Source organism: Diadema setosum, chromosome 9, assembly GCF_964275005.1.
Source record: "Diadema setosum chromosome 9, eeDiaSeto1, whole genome shotgun sequence".
Classification (NCBI taxonomy): domain Eukaryota; kingdom Metazoa; phylum Echinodermata; class Echinoidea; order Diadematoida; family Diadematidae; genus Diadema; species Diadema setosum.
This window is the reverse complement of record NC_092693.1, coordinates 31,162,667-31,188,677: the sequence shown is the minus strand read 5'-3', so window position 1 is coordinate 31,188,677 and position 26,011 is coordinate 31,162,667. Positions and strand designations below refer to the sequence as shown.

The 26,011-nt window shown below is 37.0% G+C and overlaps 1 protein-coding gene across 1 annotated transcript; it reads right to left on the bottom strand.

Moving 5' to 3' along the window:
* Positions 1–206: 206 nt before the first annotated feature.
* On the bottom strand, positions 207–24,243 carry LOC140233301 (IST1 homolog). Its single transcript, XM_072313412.1, has 10 exons — positions 24,087–24,243; positions 20,686–20,793; positions 19,095–19,171; positions 18,544–18,735; positions 17,221–17,304; positions 15,988–16,101; positions 14,796–15,011; positions 4,564–4,620; positions 2,455–2,494; positions 207–784 (listed from the first exon to the last, which is right to left on the bottom strand). Exons 2-10 carry the CDS (start codon positions 20,771–20,773, stop codon positions 576–578), a joined length of 1,077 nt encoding a protein of 358 aa, XP_072169513.1. The 5' UTR covers positions 20,774–20,793; positions 24,087–24,243; the 3' UTR covers positions 207–575.
* Positions 24,244–26,011: the final 1,768 nt, after the last annotated feature.

Here is a 26,011-nt window from a genome sequence, read left to right as displayed (position 1 = left end):
TTTTTTTTTTGCTTTGTTTTGTTTTTTTCAATGTTCTTATTTGTTTCCATATCTCAGGAACATTCTGAGGCCCTGCTGTGTATGATGAGTTTAATCACACTACCTGTAATCCACATTAAAAACAAATGGGAGGAAGTGGATAATTCTAGCTGATAGTCATCACTAAAAGGGGTTTAGGGGGAGAAAATAAAGTAACGATCTTGAAAATTTCCATAACTCAAATCCACTAACACCTGGGTAAGGTTCTGAATGGCATACGCTACAAAAAGCATGGCTGTCAGTTCAGTAAGCAAGACTCATGTGTGTGGGCATTGCAATTCAACGTTTAAGGTACATCCCAAATTTACAAAGTGCACTGCCATTCAGTACATGCAATGCACATGGAAAATGGGAAAAGATATCAAAATATATAAATAAATTGACAAAGACAGAAGACATTATTATGTAATGCCCTCACATCATTCATCATTGCTAACATACCCATGCTAGGTAAAAAGAGAATGTAAAAATAGGTATTTTTGTTTCTTTTTACTTTAATCCACAAATGTTGATAGATGTCAAAAAGATGTGTCAGTTTATTTCTTCTTCTTCAGTTCTTCAAATCTTCTGGTGAGGTCGTCAAAGTCCACATCCTCGCCTCCGGCCGACTTGCCCCCGACGGTGTTGTCGAGGGGCGGGAACGAGCTCATGGGAACAGCAGGCAAGTTTGGGATGGATTCGCTGGGGAGAGCAGCGTTGGCTGGAGGAGGCGCGGCTGGCTGCAAAGGATTGTTGCCGGGGGTAACTGATGGGAAAAAAAGGATGCAAAGATACAAGGATGCAAGGTACTGTAAAAGTGGAAATTTTCATGCATTTTGCGCAACCAGAAGTTAGCGCGAAATTCTAAGTATACACATATTTTGCATGCCATATATTCCAGTAGTCCCGATTCCGCGAAATCAAAAATACACAAAATTCATCTTACTTGGTTAAGCTAAAAAAAAATACTTGCACAAAAATATCCACATTTTCAGTAAGCAATTTGGAGGCTTTTGAAAACTTGGCAAACAAAACAACACAATTAAATATAAACAACAAATAAAAGGTATTTTTTCTAATCTCCTTTATAGAATATTAACAATGAATAGTAAATGTTATGATTAAGGATAAGATAATTTCCTATAAATCAAAACTTTTGCAATGATGCAATTGATACGATCTCAGAAAGGTATGATAGCAATTCTACAGTCCCACATGGAGGCTCCTAAGATACAGTAATGATCAGGAGGACTACAAGATCTCAGGACATTGACAGTTAGTGTCAGGACGTGTGCTCCAATTGACAAAGAAAACACAATCAGGATTAATAATTCCCAAGGAAGTGGAATCAACAGTCTAGTATAACATATTTCATAGACTACATTCTAACTTGGTCTGGTTGAGTCTGGTTGATGAAGTGAGACTTTAGTCCCGGGGCCCATTTCATAAAACTTGTCATCAGTGACAAGTGGTCATAGATGTGACAACTACTGAAATCCTTGCATCTGATTGGCTGAGAGCAAATTTGTCATAGAAATGTGGCAGTTGTCACTAATGACAAGTTTTATGAAATGGGCTCCTGGTTTTAAAGGGATGGTACAGTTTTTGTTGAGATGGGTCTTGAGGTTTTGAATGTTGTTTTTTTTTTGAGGAAATTTTTTTTTTTAATTCATGAGAAACCTCTTATGAAATATGAAATAGCATATAGCTATAAAAGGAATTCAAAGTTCATTTGATAAAAATTGTTTTTTAAATGACCGAGATATCCGAAAACAAAGTGATCCTAATAAAAGGTGGGACCCATCTTTCATTAGGATTGCTTTGTTTTACTTTGTTTTTGGATATCTCAGCCATTTCAAAACCGATTTTCATCAAATAAGCTTTGATTTCCTCTTTAGAAACGTATAATTTTTCACATTTCATAAAGTGGTTTTTACATATCTCGCAAAAAGTTAAAAGCTGAATACTCACCTCAACAAATACTATACTATCCCTTTAAGGCTTATTTCCCATGGTCATCAATAATTACAATTATCGACACTAAGTTATTTCTACCTCACATACATGTACATCACAATTGTTCATTGTGAAGGTGGAATCCTGCCTTGTTCAGCCCTCTGTGAACTTGCATTTTAATTTTATAATAATATTTCTGCCAAATTTCACTTCAAACTACATGCATTTAACAAGCCAGGATGAAACGATGAATCCTCTAATTCCATTCCATTTCTTGTTTATACTCAAGGTATTATCAAATATTGCATGAAACCATATCAGTAAAAGGATATCTTGTCCCCAAATGAATTTTCATTTTTAGCCCTACTGAGTTCATTTATGTTTCAGAGGGCTACACCCAAAGAGAGATTCTACCTTTAAATGTATCTAAATGATAACACATAATATAATACTATTTTAAAACAAATAATTTTCGCTTACCTTGCGAGGGATTGCTGTCATGCAGCTCATATGGCGGTGCCTGGATAAAAAAGAAGGAGAAGAAGAAATACTGTGATTAAAAAAAAAAAAACACAATTGTGATAATAAACAATCACAGTCTTCTTTCTCACATCAGGGTGCTTCATTGCAGCTTCTAATGTACAAAAAGTATTTGCAAGGATGCTGAATCCTTCAAAAGTTGGGGCGCGTAACACAGAATCACTTTACATGTAGGTAATCATCTACAGATAGAAGGCATGTAAAAATTGAATATCAATGCCATTACAAAATGTTCCACTGAATGGTCTATATAGATGCTGGTTGTTGATTGCTCATAATGCAATCACATGACTAAGGCAGCAATGATCAAAATTGTTATATTGCGAGTCTTGACATCATGTCAAGTAATATACATTCAAGAATATGACTGGCTGTCGAGGGGGATAGAATGAAATGATCTGTATTTATGTACATAATGCAATATAAGAAATATTGCCTAGTCTATCATTGTGTTCATCACACTTGACAGCCCCTTGAGATTTATATTAAAACAAAGGGGGGAAAAGGCAATATTTGTAAAATATTGTGTTACACAACTCTTTTGGTCATTATCTTGTTAGAACATACTCATTTCACTAACTATTAGGATTTGTAGCCCCCTGTTTCAACAAAACATCATCTGCATCGTAATCCTCTATTCTAAAGAGGTGTTTCTCTGTGTGTTTTTGAATAAGCCAGTTTGTAACTAGGTAATGCACACAATGGTACAAATGACCTTTCCCTTTTCTCAGTAAGGCACTTCACTCATTTTCAAAGCGATGTCATGCATAACCTTGCCTGATGCAACAATGCATAGAATCATACTCAAACAAAGAATAGCCTTGCATATACCTGGTGACCAGAATGATTCTGTCAATTAACAATTGGGAAAGCACCCATTATTTCTTTCACTGAATGCGTTAATAAACTTTCTCTATTGATACTGGTCAATACTACGTGTAGGTTTCAGTGAACACTCTGTTACTTCTTACAAGGATTACACAAATAATCATTACATCACAGATGCCTATCTCAATGTAATAGAAAATTAACAGGCCTCTTCATACAATATTAATGACCTTTTTCTGCTCCAGGACAGATTGGAACTACAAACTTGCTTATTGGTAGTCATGCACCATAGTATCTTTGATGAACTAGCCTGAAAGCATACCTTTTTACTTATGCTGGAAATTAAATTTGTTCTTTCTGAAGCCAATTACAAATCAATTTGATTCAAACCAGGCATATCATATTTCAAGCATAGTAGGACATAAAATGTCTGTATGCTTACAAAACAATTAAACAAAAAACATATAAAAAAAAAAATGCAAGCAGTGTGCAAGACAAACGTGCCGGTCATGCACATTCAATAACATTGCAAGAAACAACACAAACAACAGCATCAACATTCTTCTGTTCAGAGGCACAATTTAACACATGTATATAAAAGTTTATAGTGCAGTTGCTACATATGATCCTGGAAATATCAACCCTTTATCCTTTAAGGCTCTGAAATTCTTGCAGAGGTACTGCACAATTTCACACATGTAAGATGTTCTACCATAAAAAAAGTAGAAAACACAAATATTGGACAAATGTTTGTAACATTTGGCAAAACAAAGGAACAGGGCATCTTTAAAAATAGTCTGTGTGATATACATGTATGTTTATCAATTTTTATCTATATATCTATATTGAAGTTTTGTTGGATTTATCATACCAACACATTTTAAGGAGAGTTCAGCTGCATTTTAACCCACTGAGGACGAGTCCCAAGTATACTCGGGCAGGGGTCTATGGGAATACGCATGTTGTAGCAAAATTAAGCCATCCTCAATGGGTTAATTGCTTGTGTTGATTGGTGGTTCCATCTTTGATCATGATCAAATTGAAATACAGTATTACCCCCCCCCCCCCCCCCTTATCCCCTTCCCATCTCCCTTAACAGAATTTGTTGGTTTGGACTCAAAACCTAAACAGACAACCCTTATTTCTTCCCCCATCCCCTTCCCCTTTTCCTCATTCCCAATTTCCTCACCTATCCCCCCCCCCCCCCATACAAATACTCACAGGAATGCTCGGGGTCAGAGCCGCGGCTGGCTGCTGGAAACCAACCGTCTGTGGTTGCTATGGTGACAACATCAGTCATGAAGGAGGAGGGGAAGGGAAGGGAAGGAAAGGGACAACAAAACAGGACAAAACAATACAAATCATTGATAATGTGGTGTGGGTGTGAGAGAAGCATGAGTGAGCAACTATGTGCCAGACAATAATATTTCAATTAATTATATTAATTCTTTTGGAGCAAATTATAAACACATATTTCATTGGGGTTGCCTTTTAGGATACACCTAATTGCATAATTTCTATGCAACAGAATTGGCAAGCATCAACAATGACATTTGGAGTGCAATAAAACATAGCTAATTGACATAGAATAAAAGTGAACAACACATGTGCATAACTTGGCTAGTCACTTGAGGTTTACAACAAAGCATTTAAGATAGCATTTTATATGAAAAGAAAAAAAACTCTTCAGGTGGTTTGACATGTAATACTTCATTTTATACGAGGGACGAAAATTAAAACATTTAAAGGAAATAAACACCTAAACGATATGCCAATAAAGATGACTAAAGATCAATCATCAAATGAAGGAATAAAAGTACTTGTTTCATGCTTTGAAGAAATTTGCATGAGTAAAAATGACCAATTTACACAAACATGTATATTACAACAATGTATCTAGGTATCCCGGGTACCACCTAAGCCCTTTACAATTAACCACAGAATGAAACTCAGTCGAGAGATGATGAAGAAAGTATTTTGCGCATTTGGGTGGATGAATGATAACAGACAGACAGACAGACAGTAACAGACAACATGACATGGCATAAAGTATGTTATATCCATCACTTTAGCAAAAGGCCATTCCACTACAGTAGTATATACATATGGTCAAACCTGTATATAAATAGCAGCCACCAAAGGGACACAAGGGCCAAAATTCACGAAGGTGGTACAATTGAAACCATGGTTTAAACCACGGACAATTTGTATGGAGCGCCAAGTGTCGCAATGCCTACTTTGTTACGAAATCAGTCATTTCGTAACAAAATGGCAACATTTCAATGAAGAAATTAGCATTTTGTTAATGAAATGAACATTTCGTCAAGGAAATGGTCATTTCCTTGATGAAATGACTGATTTTGTAACGAAATAGGCCATGCGACACTTGGCGCTCCATACACCATACAAATTGTCCATGGTTTAAACCATGGTTTCAATTGCACCACCTTCGTGAATTCGGGCCATGAAGAGTGGAGTGAATGTTAAGACCCCTGGCCACTATAGACAGGGTCTATATTAACAGGGGTTTTTTGTCGGGGAGGGGGGGGGGGGGTGGGAGGTGCTATATATGGCAGGTGGCCACTGTGAACAGGTGGTCGCTAAAGCACACAAGACTGTATATTACAACTAGAAGAATTCAGATCGCACAAACCTCCCCCAAGGCCAAAAGGTCAATAATGCCACAAAACTGTACACACTCCTTTTAACAAATCCTGGATGCAGATGATCTGGATCAACACCAAAAACTAATCACCCCTTTCTTTTACCACAACACCCACATCTACATGTGTAAAATTTCATCAAAATCCATTCAGGCCTTCTCAACTAATTTTGCCAACAGACAAACAAATAAATGCTGGTAGAAACATATCCTCTTTGCAGAGGTAAATACCAGAATCCTAAGATGTTCCATTCTATGTTGTTTTGTGGTTCATCTCATGTTTCACCAGGGCCCTGTTTCATAAAGCTGTTCGTAAAGTTACGACTGGTGATCAGTCCAGTGTGCTATACTTATCAGAATTTCCATAATTCAGCACAAGAACTGATCACCAGTCGCTCGTAAGTCGTTCGTAACTTTACAAACAGCTTTATGAAACACCCCCCAGGGTCCCAGTTTATGAAAGCTTAACAATATCTGTGGATATCCTTACTTGACAGATTAATTCAAATTTCTGAACAATTTCACCAGAGAACCTGGTCACAAGTGACCACTAAAAGTGTTCCTGCTGCATACATTAATCATTGCAAGAGATCAATATAGCTTACTTTAGTTGTTAGGTAGAGCTCATATCGTCTGTTGAGAATGAGAAGGGCTTTAAGTCTTCTCGAACACTATGGCCCGAATTCACGAAGGTGGTACAAATAAAACCATGGTTTAAACCATGGACAAAAACCATGGAGCGCCAAGTGTTGCATGGAATATTTCGTTACGAAATCAGTCATTTTGTCGATTAAATTATTATTTTGTAACGAAATGACAACATTTTGTAACTAAATGAACATTTCGTCCACGAAATGATAATTCCGTTCACGAAACAGTCATTTTGTTGACGAAATACCATCTTCGCAACGAAATATTACGTGCGACACTTGGCGTTCCATGGTTTTTGTCCATGGTTTAAACCATGGTTTCATTTGTACCACCTTCGTGAATTCGGGCCTATGGGTTTTGTGGTCACTTAACGCCCTTATCATTCTCAACCGACGATATCATCAATGGGATGACAAAAGCTTGCATCTCAAATATTTGTGAAAATCAATTCTTTATTTCTTTTTATTAATCATCAGATGATAAGTGAAATGATGTCCTGTACAAATCCTAGTTGTCTTACTCCCAAAAATGCAGGCACCATAGCATGTCAAAATCATTTGTTATATTGCTTTGGCTGCCATTTTTATTTTGTCCAGTACACATTCAAACCAAGATATTCCTGCCACAGTCCAACTAATTTATCAAAGTGATTTCATATAACTTAGTTAAATTGATGCTTGCTATAACGATATAGCTTTTGAAAGTTGAGTACGGTTACCATGATGAAGTGAGTTCTGAAATTTGAGTTATATGAAAAAGCTTGCTATAATAAGATTAATTTGAAGAGGTGAGTTATATATTATAACTTTGTGTCTATAATGAAATATGCTCCAAAAGTTGGGCAGTATTAAACCATGTTTGCTAGAATGAAATGCACCATGACAGCTGAATTGTGTGACAAAGTTTGCCATAATGAAACGAGTTCTGAAAGTTGAGTTATATGACATAGAAAATAGATGAATATATGTTGGTAAAACCCAAAGGTGTTGCATCCCAAGTAAGCCAAAACCATATTCATTTAATCTAGACTGTTTGTAAGTTGTCTGCCGAATCTTATTATCTATGCCATGCATCATATAGAGTGACACATTTGTTCCTGAATGTCTATTTGTGAAGAAAATTTCTTTCTGGGAAAAAAAAGTTTGCTATTTTGAAACGAGCCTGAAGAACAGGGTATGATAACTTTGTATCTATAATGAAATGAGTTCTGAAAGTTGAGCTGTACACCTAAGTCTGCTACATTGAAATGAGTTTTAAAAGTGAAGTAAAATTACTATGCTTGCCACCAGAAAATGCATTTTACAAGTAGAGTGAGTCACATAGCTGTATGCTTTCATGAAAAAAGATCTAAAAGTTGATAATTACTACTATGTTTACCAATGTTTGTTTAGTTTACTATGTTTGCTATAATGAAGATAAAATTCTTCTACTAGTTACACTGAAATGTCTGGATGATGGTTATTGAAATGAATGAGAACATGAGAATGATATTGGCATGAATTTCAATATGGCACAAAAAGTCAATGGTAGAGCTACAAAGAGTGACAATGATAACTGTGACTTCTCCATAAAAGATACATGTAGGTCTCATAGTAGTGTCACATATACATTCAATATGTTTATTATCATTATTATCATTATTATTATTATTATTATCATTATCATTATTATCATTATTATTATTATTATCATTATTATTATTATTATTATTGTTATTATTATCATTATTATTATTATTATTATTATCATTATTATCATTATTATTATTATTATTATTATTATTATTATTATTATTATTATTATTATTATTATTTTTTATTTTTTTTTTTTATTATTATTATCATTATTATTATCTATTTGGCCAGATAAAGAATATAGGATACATATCATAAAATATTACAAATATGAAGCAAAAACCAGAATGAGCTTTACACAGGGATATATTATTCATACATCAACAGCCATAACTGCTTTCTGAAGTTGATAGGTCCTCTTTTTCTTTGTTTTGTTTTGTTGTTGTTGTTGTTTTTTTTCTGGGGGAGAAGTTGAGGAGTAAATTCATAATACATGTCATGCCAATTATAATCTTCAGAGAGGAAACATTTTTGTCATAATTCTGTCACTGCAAGGAATGGCATCTTGATTCTTCAACAAATATTTCATGACAATCATTTGACTGAAACATCCATGATGATCATCATGTGGTACCATTATCTATCACATTGATGTCATAAACTGAGCTACGAAGTTCAAAAGTACTGAAGCATCATTCTTACATCACATATAATTGAAGTTAAATCTTATGCTGTAAACAGAAGAAATACCCATGCAAAATCTATTGGTATCATCCACACTATGCAGGTAGAATGATGCACAATAATGTACTGTATGTCCACCCCCACAAATTACAATGGGACCCTTTGCAACAATAACTCTAAGAATAGTGATTCAATCCATATACAATTCCAGGGTATGAAACTATAACTTATTACCCACTTCTTATACAGAAAACTCAGTCCAATTTTATTTAGGAGTCAAAGAGAAATGAGGATTTTTGTAGAGCATGTCAGGAATCACTTCCCTTCAAGTTCTCTCCATTGTGTTCACACATTAATATGCAGTTCCAATAGCATCCAAGTGCTAAACTTGGAAGAAGCAGACCAATGCCATGCTTTACAATGATCTATATTTCTCTGTGAACACATAACCAAATTGAAAGGGGTTTTCTGCAAAATACAGGTATAAAGATGCTATATTTTTAGACCCAGCAATAGCATTCAGACTGTTTAATCATATTGAATGTCATCAATGTGGAAATCCAATTGTATTTTTTTTTTTTGGGGGGGGGGACCATTAATGTACTGTATGACACTTTGTCATTTTGCAGGGAATAATTTTCCTTCTCAAATTTGATTAGCAGATTTGATAAACGTGAAAAATACTTTTAACAAAGTTTTGTATAGTCTTAAGTAAAAAACCTGCTACACACAAGAAGTTTTGTATAGCAGTTATATAAAAATTGCACAGCATATTGCGATGCGATACGAGGGAAATCGTTCCTGTATGAAGTGCTAATACTGCAAATGGTATAGATACATGGGCATGTGAGCCCTAAGTGTGCATGACAAAATGCAATTAAACATGACCTCAGATACATTGATCTCTCAAGGGCATGTACTAAACAAAATTGTATGTGTGCACTGGTAGGGGGTAGTAATGAGAACAAAGTTGTAATTGGGCTGACAGAATACCAGTAACTGCTTGATGAATTTTAGACATGTGCATGTGTGTGTACTGTATGTATGTTTGTGCATACACATGTATGCCTGTATGTATGTTTGTTTATAGGTAGGTATATATACATTGCATAGATATATAATTGTGTGTATGTAATATGCACACGATGTGTGTATGTATGTATTCTGTATGTATGTATTCTGTATGTATGACTGTATGTATGTAAATGTTTATATGCTTACAGCTATCTCCATGTTACATGTAAGTAGCCAAAAGAGAAACTTCATGTGATAAGAGTTTGCTCCAGACAAGGGGTATACACCAATATCTTTTAACATCACTTGACTGTACATAATAGCTGATTAGTCACGGATGTTCGATCAACCCACCATAATATACACAGATATTACCCAGTATATGTCATTCCAATCTAATATAGAACCGGTCAATTGGATAAGTAACCATCTATTGTGCGCGAGTATTATACAGAATCAATATAGAAAACACCGTGACTATGCTGTAGCAAGGAACATAGAAAATATATGTGTGTTGTTATCACAAATTTGCCAAATATTGTATTCTCTTTGCTAATATTTTCCAATTTCCCAAACTCTCTAGAAGCAACTATTTACTTGTTTGCCCTGCTTTCCTTAATCATGGAAATGATTCAAATGCTGGTCACTTGCAAAACAGCAGCTGAGAAAATCAGCGTGAAAATATAAACGTAAATGCGATTGTATCATGCTCTTCATAAAACAAATTGATTTGATATTGCAAGACATTATCATACATTGGACTCGAGGTATCTTAAAATCAAACTGCAAATATCAAACAATTAGTTATCTTTTTTTTTTTTTTTTATAGTGAAACTGCCTTTATTCCATTTTTCCAGCTTTAATGTCTGCATCTTTGCAGTGAAAGGTAACATACTGTTCTTCCCCTTAGTACCACAGTTTGACGCATAGAACTTCAATTGCTGAAAGAATGATTTGCATACATGATTGTATGAGTTCATACATGGTATGCAAAAGCAGTACACATAGAGAGCTTTTAGTGGAAAACAGAACAATGTTTACACATTTCTGGACTATGATTCCATGGTGCATACATACACGTATATCTTGGTTATAGCAAACAACCCTTTGACCATTTCCATATAGCATGCAACACATAATGTCCCATCAGAATAATTTGCCATAAAAAGCTTTAGCTGTGATGTTTGTAGTGAGGAGATGAATATTTGAAAATATTTATGAAGAGATAGTAGCGCTATATACAAAATGCGAGCCTTTCTCCCTGGGAGATATTACATTAAAAGAATAAACAGTAGACAGATGATGAAGAATAATGAGTATATTGCATGGAGTCACAGGTATTCACCACTCACCTGTCCATTAGGCAAGGCCCCCACAGGGCCCTTACTGGGAAGGGGTGGGGGAGGACCCTTTGTCTAGGTGTAGACAATGCAATATAATTAATGTTTTACTTTTCTTTCTTTTTTCAAAACTGACACTATATATTCAATGTCTGCCAAGAAGCAGAGTGGGATGAAATACTAAGGATGATGGTAGGAATCTATTTTATATTTATATTCATCACTTCGAAATAAAGTACAGTTCGACCTCGATTATCCGGCCTCCTTTTATCCGGACTATTATCCGGACGCGTTCACGCATTGAAGGACTTTTTTTTTTCATCCAAAAAATTGAGAAAAAACAGTGACTTTCATGGATCTATTTCACTAATTTCATAAAATGTGCATGATAGGTTTCCCAATATCTAATGAGGTAAAACATGTATGATTTTAACATAAAGATTTTTGTGAAGAAGGGACTGCAATTTTGCGCAGGCTAGCATAGATAATAATACACCACCGTTGCGGGGTACGCTACCTGCCCAGCTGCCAGTGCACTGGGACGGCAGCTTGGACGGCAGCTATATACATTAACATTGTGTCTCCCATATCCGGCCAATTCGCTTATCCGGATGAGCGCCGGTCCCGACATGGCCGGATAATCGAGGTCGAACTGTACTACTGATGAAATAATGTATTTATGGTGCTACCAATCAGGAACACTTGAGAGAAGAAGATAAAGATGATATTGTTTCAAGTATTCAAAAGTATGATTACACAAGTTTTCAAAGAGCTGAGTTATTGAGACTATGATCTGAAATCTGTTGTGGATACTGAAAAACACACAAAAAAAAACTGTGAGATGGTAAGATTTCAGGATTTGGGGGATGATTTTGTAATCATACATGCAGAAACTCTGGTGGAACAACATTACGCTCTTGAACAGATTGTGTGTTGTGTGTTACTGAGGGTGGGAGAACTGCACAGGAAGGCACATATTTGTAGATGAGGTTTGATCCACAGATAAGAAGGATCAAGTGTCTTTGATATGCTTTTTCTTTCTTTTTTTTATATGATTCTGTGTGTCAGGCATAGAGCCAATTCTGGACTGGATCTTCAGTAATAAACCAAGCTATGTACTAATGTTTGGTGGTCTGATCAAATATATTTTATCCACGATAAAGCAATACAGATGCACTTTTTTTTACATGCTAAGTAAACTGATGTTGCAATACAAGGCAAGATGGGCATTAAACATCTTTAGTGTTTGTGGCATTTTCTGCACTTTTTTTTTTTCAACTTGAAGACCGAAAACCAAGATTCTGGGAATTCTCCTAATGGCAAAATGTGGGCAGTAAAGAAACATGTAGAGGGTAAAATTGCTGTTGGTGAACTGAGCATGCCTATTTCCCATTGACAACTAAATAATGAAAAATCTGTTAATGTCCAAAGCAAAATTGCAGCTGAGACTTCTCCTATTCATGAAATTCTTCCGTTGAGATGTTTTTATTGCAACTGATCGACATTCGATTATTTATGTCGATGTAGGGCAATTTGTCAATCAGCTGCAATTAAGATTGACTCCCAATCAGAGAGATGCCAAAATCAGTTAACTTGCTTTCCCAATTCCCTTGGTCGTCTGTTGTTGTTGTTGTTGTTGTTGTTGTTGTTGTTGTTGTTGTTGTTGTTGTTGTTGTTGTTGTTGTTGTTGTTGTTGTTGTTGTTGTTGTTGTTGTTGTTGTTGTTGTTGTTGTTGTTGTTGTTGTTGTTGTTGTTGTTGTTGTTGTTGTTGTTGTTGTTGTTGTTGTTGTTGTTGTTGCTGCTGCTGCTGCTGCTGCTGCTGCTGCTGCTGCTGCTGCTGCTGCTGCTGCTGCTGCTGCTGCTGCTGCTGCTGCTGCTGCTGTTGTTGTTGTTGTTTATTTTCTAGTATCAGTTCAAGTATCAATACAGAATGTGAAATCTCTGATAACAGATCACATGTCTGTCGTCCACAGCAAAGACGGCCTAGCAGTGGCTCTTTTTGCTGGGGGCCGCTGGATTTCAGAAAGTGAGGAAAGGTCATGTGACATCACATCAGGCGAGGCTGAACAGTACATATGACTGCATTTCATGCCCACGTCGAAAGATGTCAATTCTATAAACAACACTGCAGTATTCTGAGAGCTGAAAAGGCATATTTTTGTCGGAAAAATATTAGTTTTTCGTTTCCTGCAATAGATATGTGTAGGAATACAATTTAGGGAAAGAAGTATTTTCCATGAAACCTGCAGTATTTGTGGCAATAAAAAACAAAAAACAGAACAAACTTCTGAAAAAAAAGTAACAATTGGCGTCTCTGCACATCTGTGGGTCTGAAGTTACACACACTTTACTGGATAATTTTTTTTTTTTTTTTTTTTTAGGTTATATTTGGGAAATCTGTATTTCAAGGCATTATGGTTATAATGACACAAAGAGAATAGAAGTTATTTCTTTTCAAAGAACAGAGTAAGCAATCTCCCTTAACGGAAACATTGTATTAGTGTTGCAGGAAGGAGTATTTTGGCGTGCTGTCAAGTTTTTGACTATCGGTCAACATCTGGAATTTGAAGGCATATATGTACAGCAGCAGAGAGGAACATAAAATTTCGGGACATGTTATTCTTGACTGTAAAATATGGTGGACAAAGGAAATATGACAACCATTTGCCAAGCAATAGATCATGCACTAAGTCGTGTTTACGCAAAAATTATACATGCTTCCATGCAAATTAACTTCCTGTATTGACAGGAAATAAAGTGAATATAAAAAACATAGGAAATTCAACAACATGGATTAGGGTGCACAAGCATTCAACAACAACATACAAAATTTGTTATCAAAGAAACCAAAATGCATAGCGATAAGCAAAAACCAGGCAGTGCATTAAAGACTGATTAAATATATTGTGGCTAAACATTTTCATTTGGACCTTCGAAGCAATATATGCTGGTGCATAACATTGTTATTCCAATTTTTGTTTGGTTTTGGTTTTTTCTCTTTTTTTTTTTGGGGGGGGGAGCAAATCTTTTCATACTTGTGTGCTTCTCAGATCATACTTAACAAAAAACAGCACTTTCAAGAAGTACTGTGTGCTTCTGAACCAAAAAATAAATGAAAAGATATAACAAGAACTCAACTCACCTCAGTCGAAGCCTTGCCAACTTTGCATACTTTGCTCTGAAGCACAACCCCACACAAACCGATTTGCTTAGAATACTGGCAAATTGCAAGAACACCATCTATAGCTTTGTCATAAAATGTACATCACAGCACGGCTTGGAATTTTCTCTGCAATTTTGCTGTACTGCATTTCTAGCATAAACACTTCTAAAAAAAAAAATACATGGCTTTGAAAAACAGATTTTTTTTTTTTTTTAAGTGCTTGTGCTTTGCCATCTCAGTATAATGCGACACACACAGGGTTTACACCATAGCACACAAAGAGGGCTTTTGACCCCGTGATTAAATAAAATAAACAAACAAACACACAAAGAGTTAATAATCATGTGCACCATTTCCAAACTCACCTGTGGTGGGGGGTAAGCCATGGCTGGGTTGGGGAGTCCCGGGGGCGGATACGGGGTCGGTTGCGGGGGCATGGGCATGGAGGGCATGGGGGCGGATGGAATGGCACCGGCAGGCATTCCGCCTCCTCCTCCTCCTCCGCTACTTCCTCCGCTGGGAGGGCCAGAGGGGGGCTTCAGATCGTCCAGGTCAAGAAGTAGGGTCTCTGCATCTTGCCCCTGAGATGTAAAACACAGTGGATTCTGTACAACATTCTCTGACTGTATTCACCTGTTACCTACGAGATTACCTATCAGATTCAAATTTGAATAGCAATTTCAACTGATGAATAATATGTCAAATGGTATCCTGCACACTTCTATAGAAGAAAACTGCTAAACAAAAGATACTGCATACGCCATATATTTAACGAGTCTAAATTTTTGTGAATCGGAACTTCCCGACGATTTCGTGAGTGGTTAAATTCGCGATCGCGGAGAACTGAACTGAACGGAGATATGTATACGTGTGCATCACATTCATAGCAGGATCAGAGTCAATATTTTCGTGTGTCTTAAATTTCTCGAATAGCACCTGACTCGCGAAATTCGTGAAAATAAAAACCTCTCAAAATATTCGGCGTATACAGTAGTCTGTGTAGCAATGGCAAATTTTGGCAAATTTTTCCCATTTTTATCCATTAGGATACACTCATCTATGAACCTTCTCTTGACCTATCATCCTATTCATCTATCAACCCATCTATTCATTCATCAAATTATCTATTAGCATCTATTTGTCCATCTATTCATTTATCTACTAAGATCTGTCCATTTACCTATTCATTCTATCAATCCATTTATTATTACTATTTATGTATCTGTCATGAACATGCTCCTGTTTTCTAGCTGAATATTGGTCTATGTGGAGTATAAGTATTGTTCTATCTTGTTAATTCTTTTCATCCTCATTACCATTTCAACTGATTTCATGAATAATTGAACAAATTCATGACTGGCACAGTACATATTTGTCAATGTTTATACAAACATACATCAGCACTCTATTATCACCACCTACTGGGTACTGGAGCTGTAATTGCTTGTACATACCTTCATAACCATTTAACTGCAATGTGAATATAGGAGTGCTTGGCAACACCACAAAAGAACCATTCAAAATGACTTTAGCCATTCCATCAGCAATACAACTTACACTCAGTACCGATGGATCAGGTTCAAATGGCACATTGTGGCTCCTGGCGATTTCAATCAGGTAGCGTTCCACTAGAAGCTTTGGTGGGGCTTTCACACTCATTTTCATCTTTAACTGAAATGTAAAAATATATCAGTCTCTATGACAAAATCAAGGGGAAGTATCACACAACAAATAAATAGGGTATCATAGTTATAGCTACAGTCAAACTTGCCTTTAAGCTACATGTCTAAAGCAGCCACATGCAGCCACTGGACAATTCCCGTAAGAGAAAAACCACATTAAAGGACCTGTGTAGAGCGGCCACTTGTCTAATGCGGCGAGCTGTCACCAATACTGTTTCCCGATATACATTTTAACCTGTGTATAGCAGCCACAGATCCATAAGGAGCTACAGTTGAGCCCATAACTCAGCGTGTTTTCCTGATTTGCAGCAGAGCCAATCATTCACAGCCAACAGTTCAGTGATTGTCATTGCTACATTCACTCACGCATGATAATAAACTTGTGAAAAGCTTGCCTGCTGTAAAAGCATGCTATTCCTGTGCAATATCTTGGTCAATAACAACATTGTTCAATGCACGAAACACAATGGTACACATATATGTACATGTAAGTACTCTTGGATGTACATAACAAACATATGTACATGTATGCGATACACATGAAATGCCAATAGCCTGTCTACAGGGGTCACCTGTCTACAATGGTCAATCTTGGGTAACCACTATAGACAGGTTTGACTGTCTATCAATCACAGCAACTGTACCATCCCATTTCAATAGAATGAATGTGTACATTCTCCAGATTTTTCTGACAGTTTTATATTTTCCATCTTAAAGAGAATCCTGAGATACCATAAAATCTACATGGAGACTTTTTGATTTTGATGGTTGTCATTCAAGGAGAGTATACAGGCTACACTGTATGAATCCAATACCTGAAATTGTACAAAATGTCAACTTCTGAGGAATGGCTTGCTTGTTTGCAGCATGCCAGGAAAATGCATTTATTGAAATACAAAAACTCCTTAATCCTTTATATTTGCTATAATGAGATTGTAGTCGTTATTGTTTTTGTTTGATTGTTCATTGGTTGGTTCATTCCCTTTTGACAGAAAACACAAGTAAGCAGAAGGTGTCAAGCAAAGGATAATCCATACACAGAAAGGGAAAACTCATGTTACCCCACGCTACCAGGGCTTTAACATGTGCACATGTGCTTGAGCCTTACCCTCTCATTCACCCAGTTTTCCTGGTCAGACACACACATCTGGGCAAACTCCTTCCCATACTTGTACGTCAGCTGATCCTTAATCTGTTGGAGAATAAAGCAAAAACACACATTTGTCTGAAATTACAAGGATCATTTGAATTTTTACTAACTGTCTCGTGGAATGGGCAAGAAACTCTGTACCGATCTGTCATGTCTCCGAGACTCAGTGGATACCACTAACAGGGCAGTCATGTAAATCGTCACACTAGATTACCATTACAGTAATTCAGGAACTTGCTTTCTCCAACATTGTCTTTTTTTCAGAGGAGTCTGCATCTCCCCACCCATCAAGAAGTTTTGAAATATAAGAAACGTACAGTCCGACTTCTGTTACCTGGCCATGTGGGGTCCAGCCCCAGTCCACATAAGTGACTTGGCCAGATATGGAAGTTTACGTGTACATGTATGTACCTGTAACTGCTGACCCAGTGATAGGGTGTATACACAACAGTGGTGTAATCTACACTAGCCTTCTTAGAATTCAAGATTTTTTTTTTTAAATGGAAATTGAAACATTCTAACATGAAATTAATAACACCTTTCTGCGGGGAATATTATAGATAAATTGTGTGAGTTTTGTAGGAATTCTTATTGAGTCTAAACTCGCATTTGCTGTTGTTGTTATAGCATTTTGTCTTCACTAGGTGAACATGTCCACACACCAGAGAAGTCTGGATTAGAGATGGCTGGATAATCAAGGTTAGACTGTACTGGGTTCCATGACATTTGCTCCTGCGACAATTGCTCCCATGAAACATCTACACGCTAAGCCACATGTAAATTCTACCCACAACATAACCCTAGCTCTGATTGTAATCCTCACATCAAACTAAACGTAAAACCCTTTCACAACCCTAAACCTAACCCCAAGTCCTTGGAGAAAATATGACCGAAGCAATCATTGCAGGAGCAACTGTTGTGTCACCATCACTTTTATGTGACAACCATTCAAAGGCTGAGATGAAAATAATTATGTCTTTTACAGGGTTCATACTCTTTCTTATGAATTAAATTCCATAACTTTCCATGACCTTTCCATGACTTTCACACATTTTTTTTCTAAACACATTAGACTGAAAATTTGATCTCAAATCAAAGTGAAGCAACTTAGGGAATACATACACATCTCACACAAACAACGGATAAACTTCTATAATTTTCGCAATTCCATGACTTTCCATGACCTTTTGATGGAAATATCAGTTTTTCATGACTTTCAAGGCCTAGGTCAAATTCCATGACTTTCCAAGTTTTCCATGACCTGTATGAACCCTGCTTTACCACTTTGAGCTCAGCGATGTCGGTCCACATCCTGGGTGCCACCCAGATGATGCTGGCTATTCCCTCCTTCAGTCCCTCGTCCACTGTCTTGGTGGAGCTGATGAGACCGAAGCGGGCCAGGAGGAGGTCGCAGTAGAGTTCGATGAGCTCCATGGCTTCCACCAGGTAGTCCTCTCGGATGATGTGCTCCACCTGTCATGTGATCATTCATGTGACTAGATATTGTGACAAGCAATTCATATGACCAGAGTGATAACATTCAGATATTTGTAACATGTGGGTTGCCCTTCAAATCTACCAACCGATTTCATTTGTCCACAGACATCACATAGATACAATGTATTTTGCTCATATAGGATAACAGAATTCTGCAGCTGTGTTTTTCTTTTCTTAACAAAAAAAAAAAAAAAAAAATGAGTGCTCAATACAAAGGATAACCACATTAATAAAAATATATATATATCATTAATTTTCAGGACTAACCTAATTTCCTCTCCAGTAACTACTCATTATGCATAGAAAATGCGTAAAAAAGTATTAAATTGTCTTACCCTTATCCTTGCTCGTTCATCTTTTCCATTGCTGATGTAATCTGCAATCTCTTTTCTTGCCTTCAAGGCTTGCTCAGCTAAAAATCATTGAATATAAACAAAACAATAACTGTAAGCAGTGTTTCATGATGCTTGTCTAGATCTAAATCCCTTTATCTCTAAGATATCTGCATGCAGCAATCATTAATAACACAAATGAAGTGACAGATGAATATCAAACTACATATTTTTTAATACCACGGAAGAAGAAGTCCTTGTGAGAATGAATTATGTGGAGATCAGATACAGACATAACTTCCTTCATCACCAGTACAAGCAACATTCACATTACCACCAGGATCCTATAATGTCTACTACATTGTACACAACACATGTAAGTGAGCATAACATTCACAGAGTATTACGTAGACAATAAGTCAAGGGTCTTATGGTTCTTTAAGGGACAAGTTCACCTTCACATACATGTGGATTGAAATAATCCAGCAATATAAGGAGAACACACTAATGCAAGTTTGAGGAAAATTAGACAATCTGTTCAAAAGTTCTGAATTTTTGAAGTTTCTGTGCAGTCACCGCCGTATGAGAAGACTACTACAGTTGATAATGTCACATGCGTAGAACGATACAAGAAAAATATTAGAGAATTCCACAAAATTTCATTAAAAAAAAAAAAAAAGTACACATTCCCTCAACTTGTATCTGACATACAGTGTATGTTAGGAGTAATATTATTCCCCCTGCCTTCTGAAAGAGGCAAGTTATGTGCTCTTATAATAAATGCGAGAAAAGTGAAAATATGCTGAATTTATTTTATAATTTCTTTATATCCTTGTACACATATCACATCACAAGCTGTATGGGTCTTCACATCCAGCGATCTCAAACCGAAACTTCAAAAATCCATAACTTTAGAATGGATTGTCTGATTTTACTCAAACTTTCACTGATGTGTTCAACTAATATAATCCACTTAGATGTTTATGAAGGTGAACTTGTTCTTATTAAGATTTCCTGCTTCATTCAGTAAGTAGGGGTTGACAATGAACAACATCTCTTGGTAGGAAAGGATCAATTCTTGAGTGCCATGGTGTAACCCCCTTTGTGCCACATCATTCTGAGACTTGCGAGGCATCAATGCATTTGGAAAACACTGTTCTTCAAAGCCACGTAACTTTTCACAGATCTATGAATTTATGCTACAAATGCAGCACAGCAAAGTCATAGAGAAAAACTGCAAGCTTTGCTGTGATTGATATTCTATGACAAAGCTACAGTTACGCTGCTTTCATTTTACTGTAGTACATATTGCGATTTGTCAATCAATTTGTCAGCAAGTGTGCGGCTGTGCATTTAGGCAAAAATATGCAAAATTGGGAAGCCATAGATTGAGTTAATTAGAATTACAATTGCAGTACTGTACAAAACAACAACAACACTCAAACATCATTTGGTTCACTGCGGACTATCATACACAGATACTAACAAAGACAGATCATGTAAAATAGATGACAAAACATATGTTTCATCATCTTGATCTTTTCTACACTTTGTATTTGACCTTTAACATGATGATAATTGTGTGTGGACTTACTTTTCTTTTTCTCCAGAAGCTTTAGTCTATTGACTGCTAGCTTGAGGTTGGTGCTAAGTTTACTTGCACTGTGGCCTCCGCTAAACATGACTTTTATATCCTCGTTACCTGTCACAAAAAATGTTATAATGCATGGGGGTTGAACACTCTGTATGACAGTAAAGTAACAAACTTTCAAAAGATTACTTTACATACGCCGAATATTTCGCGAGGTTTTTATTTTCGCGAATTTCGCGAGTCGGGTGCTATTCGCGAAATTAAAGACACGCGAAAATATTGACTCTGATCCCGATGTGAATGTGACGTACTTGTATGTGTGTACACTATTCTCCATTCAGTACACAGGACTCCACGATCGCGAATTTAACCACTCGCGAAATTGCTGGGAATTCCCGATCTGCGAAAAATTTAGACTCGCGAAATATATGGCGTATACAGGATTCTACGGACTGGGTCAATTTAAGTGAAAGTGACCCAAATGTACTCATAACTTCACAGATGAGCATATTTCTGTACATATTTCAATATCTCCAAAAATTACAAATTGCAGTATTCCATATCACACTAGTTTTACGGAGCACAAGTTCGAAAAACCTTCACACAGCAAAATTTCTGTGTTTACAGTACCAGCAATGAAGAGATCTATACAGTAGCTGATTCAAGTTCATACATGTTGGTACTTACAGTACATACCACAATCAGAATGTAAAATGCTGTAACATAAAGATTTAATTTTACATAGGTACTAAACCCAAGTATATGCATGACTAAATGAGAAAAGAACAGCTTGTGTTTTGCAAATGCTATGAAAAAAAAAAATACATGTAAAAGAGGAGACACAATATTTGGCACAATAATGACTGGATCCCTTCTTATAATAATCCCTTTTTGTAGTGTAATGAAAACCATGACAGAAATAAGATTGCTCCAATTTGCATTTCAGCTATATATTTTCAGTTTTGTTATCTTTTCTGAATACATATGAAATGAAAAGCCTTACAAACAGTATTTTTCTGGAGACTTCAAAAAAATAGGTTTGTAGGACTACCTAAATAGTACTGTATAGTGTAGGGTAGATAATTAGGTTGCTTGAGATCTATTTGAATCAAGAAACTGGAAATATTAAACTCACTTGTTGTACCGGTATTAACGTATTAACGTATTAACGTATTAACGTCTGTATCAATCTTCAAATAATCACGTGAAACATCAATTACAGTGAATGATTTTCTTACTTGTATTTGGTTAGCAGTTTCAGTGTGGCGGTTTTAAGGGGTGGGAAAGGAAATTATAAAAGAATGTTACCCTTATGGGCCTTAACCATAGGCATGGCCTTGGCCCTTGCAACATTTTTTTTTTTTTTTTTTGGGGGGGGGGGGGGGGGGGAGTGCCTTGAGTCTTGGTCTTGACGGAGTAATCCCTATAGCAGCTGCAAGTAACAGTTATGGTAGGGGTCCAACCCACCGACCGGGTCCATAACGACCGACCGCGCATTATAATGGCATTGCGCGTACAGAAAGAAAATGTACGCATGGGACTACGCGCAACGGTGTTCGATTCTTCACTGGGCTACGCTACCGAGTAAAATGTGGCGAAAACAACTTAGTATTCCCTCTAAATTACCGAAATTTAGCAAAATCGAATAAGGTTTATCGTGTAACTACATATAACTAGGCCTACCTTTGCTGACTCGTTGTTAGATGTAGAGTAGCCCGACCAGACACTGTTACGCTATGCGAAAACAGCGTCTGACACGCACGGCATGCAGCCTCGAAGTGAGGAACCTCAACACAACTACAAAACTTAGGAACATGCATACTTTTCTCCTTTAAACAGAATACTTTACTCACGTTAAATGCTACAGAAGAATAGTTCGCCACACTGGGTCCATGGAGACCACTTGCGATAAGTCCGTGGAACAAATAAATGACACTTTCTGGCGCAATTCCTGACCGTCGGGCTTCGTCGTTGCAGGATTCAAAATGGCGCCTTGACTTATGCGCATGCGTGACCGAATGTGCTCCAGAGCGAGCGCGTGTGCGTTGAAAGTGTCGAACAAACCTTGGCGTCTGCGACACAATAACCCAGTACAGTTTATAGCTGTATACCTTATACTAGTAACCGTGCGTACGCTGCTTGAAAGGGCATTCACATCACGTGACCACCCGATATCTAAGCTTGGCCTGGCGTGAAAGATTGTGTACGGTGTGGACATGCGGGATATGATGATCAATTTCGGTAAGTTTCATTACGTGCATTTGAATATATATAGCATCAGATGTAGAGTAAATATTGAAGAGTATACTCGATGAGTTTGAGGTGACAAAAACGATCGTAAGTATCAAAAGTCAAAGCTATCGTGATACGATTACGTCGCCTCTCCTAGTGATTGGTGGTCGCGCGCGTACAGCCCTGTCGCGACGTACCATGTACAGCGACTGGGCTGTGTATAGTTAGATGTAGAGTATCCTTCCGTAATAAATTTGACGATTTTGACCGCAAAATTGTCACCGCCGCTTGTACGATCGTGCACACACGTACACATACACATGACATAAACATTTTGTCGCCCGCTACGACCATATGAGTTGATGCAGAAACGAGAAATGAATGGAAAAAACAAACCGACTCATCTTATTTATTTCAATTACGATGAAAAGTTTCCTAATGAAAATCAAGTCAAATTCATCAAACAGTCCTTCAAAAGTAATATCGAGGGATTCAAAATATATTCAAATATTATTGGGGAAAAAAATACGACTAGAAAAAAAAAGCAGCTTGTCGAAAAAACGCGTTTAAGTACGCTTTATACGTATTGTCAATAGAGGGCGGGGTGGTCGGTCGATATGAGCCGGGCAACTGAGTGCGGAAAAAATGACACCCCACGCGTTCGAAGCCGCCATCTAGAGCGCGTACCTCAGATCGCATTTTCAGTGCACGCTTGTGAATCCGGAGTATTTTCTCCACATGTGAGTAAAATTTCAGGCAAATTGTGAGATTTTTCACGTTTCTGTTGATAGAAAAACATTAGGTGTCCGATATTATGGACACCCAACCATACAGCTAGACTGGGATGCGCGAAATTGCTGGGCCAAAGTGCCAAACAAAAAGGAACTCCATACACCATAGCATATACTTGCCTAAGGAACTTCATACTTGCCTTATATCGAGCCTCGCCTAGCTCCAGATTTGTGGTGGTTGGCTGCATTACTAGGTATTAATTTCTTTTACGTTTATTTGCTGTTCAGGTAAATTTACTAACATCTTTGACCAACATAGGAATACATTAATGGGACTGTGATAATTACCCCCGCGCTACTACACACAGTATACATTCGCATTGCTCGTACACATCAAGCAGAATCAGCTTCGTATTTATACAAATTAAAAGAAATACTCACCCTGTCGCGTAAATGGTTTAGCTCAGACGTCAGACCTAGTCGGACTCGACATAAAAAGGAACGATTCTCTTTCGGTTGACTGTTCAGTGGCTCATCTGTTTTTTCTCTCTTTAGACTACACTCCGAGAGCTTCGTTTGTTTACGCACGTCGGGTGTGAGACTGACTCACAGATATAGTCCACCTCCTCCTCTCTCTATCAACTCGCTCTACGTTCGTACAGCTCCAGACAGCTCGCTGCTGCTGCAAAGACTTTTCTTCGATTCCTCTGATTTTGGTTACTACACTTTGAAAATAAATGTTATACTTTATTTCGAAGGAAGAATATTACCAGCTGTATCCATTGTGTCATTTGAATATCTTGTTAGCAATAGTTATTCATTTTTTTCTCCTTTTTTTTTTCGCATATCGACCACCAACTAATATCATCGAATCACATTACACGCCATCTATTTTTATATCACGACGTCACCGCACTGGTGACTGAGCATCACCGGATCAAAGACCCTTGATCAGTTTAAGTTCTGTCATGATTTCTTTTAAACTCACTCTGTTTGCCTTGCGTGAATATCACCTCCCCCCCCCCCCTTTCTCTTCTTCTCCATCCTGGCATGGATTGCTCACCCCCCCCCCCCCCCTCTCTCTCTCTCTCTCTCCCTCATAGGATCTCTTTCACACAAGCACACGTTATGTGCACAAACCCTATCTCAACATTTCTGCTTTTTGAATTTTTAAGGTTTGTTTGGTGTTTTTATTTTTACCTAATTTCCTACCTTCATATCTGCCTGTCTCCTTTAATACTTGTCTAATGACCATTCCACCTGTTCATATAGGCATTCATTCATCTATATTGGTACTTGTACAAGTACCTATGTTTCCAAAGATCAAATTATTTATTTACACATCTATTAATGTATATATCTATCTATCCATCCACATATATCTTTCTATCCTCATCTCTATCTTTGAGAATGCATGTGCATTCTTCATTTAATTTACAAATATTATGTATCTGTCACTTTGGGTACTTGTAAACATTTGAAATCTCATCTTCTGTGAATTGTGATGTGGTTGTTCAATGACCAACAACATGCATTCATGTAGGTCTATATGTTCTATATTTATGTCAATGTAATACAAATCAAGGTGTCTAGTTTAAACATTACACTGTAATATACACAGTTGTTGCATCAGTCACAAGCCACAAGAGAACATTTACATATCCCACAGTTCATGAAATATTTAAAGGGAAGGTAAACCCAAAGAACAATGTGGATTGAGTGAAAGCAGCAACATTAGTAGAACACATCAGTGAAAGTTTGAGGAAAATCGGACAATCGATGCAAAAGTTATGAATTTTTAAAGTTTTGGTATTAGAACCGCTGGGTGAGGAGACTACTAGAGGATATGACGTATGAGTGGACAACAATACAAAGAAAATATAAAGGAAATTCAACAAATATTCACTTTTCTACAATCATGAAAGAGCAATGGACCAACCGCTTTCAGAAAGCAGGGGGAATAATTGCTACCCTTAACATATGTCAATATCAAGTTGATGGAATTTGTAATTTTCATGAAAAATGGATTTTTGCAGAATTTTCTTTATATTTTCTTGGTATTGTTGTCCACTCATAAGTCATAACCTCTAGTAGTCTCCTCACCCAGCGGTTCCAACATCAAAACTTTAAAAATTCATAACTTTTGCATCGATTGTCCGATTTTCTTCAAACTTTCACTGATGTGTTCTACTAATGTTGCTGCTTTCACTCAATCCACATTGTTCTTGGGGTTTATCTTCCCTTTAACAACAGAATTTTCCCTTGAATCTCTGCACGTGCGGCACAAACAAGAGCATCATTACCGTTACTACTATTATTGTCTTGGTCTCCGATTTGTAACTTACAGGTGATGTCATGTTGCGTGG